At 39.1% G+C, this 1,998-nt stretch overlaps 1 protein-coding gene across 1 annotated transcript; it reads left to right on the top strand.

Moving 5' to 3' along the window:
- The first annotated feature begins 582 nt into the window (after positions 1-582).
- Positions 583-1,660, top strand: LOC116349242. The gene is made up of 2 exons (XM_031780595.1): positions 583-935; positions 1,013-1,660. The coding sequence occupies exons 1-2, from the start codon at positions 636-638 to the stop codon at positions 1,658-1,660; spliced, it is 948 nt and encodes a 315-aa protein (XP_031636455.1). The 5' UTR covers positions 583-635.
- The last annotated feature ends 338 nt before the right edge of the window (positions 1,661-1,998 follow it).

Genomic DNA, 1,998 nt, shown 5'->3' on the forward strand with positions numbered 1-1,998 from the left:
TGCCAATGTGGTTTCACATGCAAAAAAAGATCGATGATTATCACAATTGGGTACAAAACAACCTCGAAAATATTCCGGCTGACATTGAGCTTCCCATAATCAAAAATCTTTCAGTATTACCAATTTGCACACATTTGCAAAAGAATATTAAAATTGATGCCGATATATTGTATCGAATGATGTGTGAAACCAAAATCATCCCGTTAGATGAGTATGGACGCCAAGTTGATGTTACACATGTCAAAACAAGGTTCATTATTTCAATGAGATTTTCGACATGAACAAAATCAATGGAATATTGAACGCGAACAAAGAATTTCATTATCATGTTGTAACCGATGGTGTGTCAGCATCGATTTTATACGACGTATCGCGAAATACATTGGAACAGTTGGTGAGCGATGAACTCATAAAAAAGCGTTACGAAGATGGCGTTTACATCTACGAATTGGGAATCGATCCGGGCATGAAAACGTGGAACGCGACCGTTAGACGGCATATCGACTCCGGCAAAGAGGTATGTGTTTGTGATTTCTCAGTATGCATTTCATTTCATCGTGTGATTTATTCCATTCATTTTTTCTCTCTCTCTCTCACACACACACACACACACACACACACACACACACACACAGATGAATTTCAAGACCAGCAGTAAGAAATATCATCACCTGACGAAGCAAGGAGTACGAAACCGAAAAGCGAAGCGGTGGACACGTGGGTTTGTCGCCTTTGAACAAAACGATCGAAATGACAGAACCCGTTATCCGCAAATGCCGAGTCCAAAAGGAGAAAATTGGAGAGACTATATAAGTCATCGCTTGAGGATTATGAAGAAAGCCATTGACGTGTATACGAGCGAAAGATACACCCGTCTACGATTTGATAAATATATCGAATCGAATCGAGTATGTGACAAGATTGCTGCCATGCTGGTAAGAACAAAACATAGATCATTTGTTGAATATATTTGATTTGTTAATAAGAAAAATATATTCTTGTGTCCAAATAGACAAATGGTAAGCCTTGCATAATTTTCTTGGGAGCGGCGAATATCTCACCCAACTCGCCGATAAAGATTAAAAAGAACATTCGCTGCCCTGGTAACCGGAAGCTGATTAAAAGTTTTAAGAAAATGCTGGGCAACGTGGTGAAAATGGTGAACGAGTTCCGAACGTCTCGACTGTGTGCACGCTGCTTCGAGCCATTTCCTTTGGAAACATTGGGTCATCGTTTCAAAGTGTGCGAATGGTGTGTGCCAGATAACAACGACTGGCCAGAAGGATTGAAACTACCCGAAAAAATCGTGACGATGAAGAGCAAACGAATGCTGCTATCGGAACGACAAGAATTGCGCGATGCAATGGTTGCGTATTCAAATCAAGCTGTTGGTTTTGTGTCAAAGGTCATTTGTTACCGAAAAAACTGGCGACAAAACGCGGCATACGATGCGGTTAACAACGTTGCTCAGCTACCAGGCATTATTCGCGACGAAAATGTCATCGATTTTACAGAGGATAACATGCTTCTTGATGATGACTTCTATGTCGCCGAAGAGGAAGCCATCCTGAACACTATTTGGCACCGGGACATTGCAGCTGCAAAGCTGATAATATACAAAGGTAATTTATTCATTGAATTAAAATTGGATTCCGAATGAGAAAGTGATTGAAATTGAAGCATATAATACTATTTTGTTTTAATTAACAAATTTATGTGTGTTTTCTCTTTGTTGTCAAGGCCATTGTGGACTTTTCGGATTTGAGCTGCATCGTAACTTCACCGTTGAACGCCTCGTCTATCCAAGATGGATTCGAATCCACTAACGAGATAGAATTAAGATCGATGAATTTAAAATTTAAAACTAATTAATGTAATAGGATATTATATGTAGCTGGGTCGATTTAGTGACCCAGGTTCTATCGATAGAATTTAGAGGAAAGAATATGTATAGGTTGTTCTCTATCTATTCTATTTGATGTTCATAGAATAGGTATT

The sequence above is a fragment of the Contarinia nasturtii genome, unplaced genomic scaffold (assembly GCF_009176525.2).
Source record: "Contarinia nasturtii isolate CC-2019 unplaced genomic scaffold, AAFC_CNas_1.1 Cnas_scaffold_129, whole genome shotgun sequence".
Lineage (NCBI taxonomy): Eukaryota > Metazoa > Arthropoda > Insecta > Diptera > Cecidomyiidae > Contarinia > Contarinia nasturtii.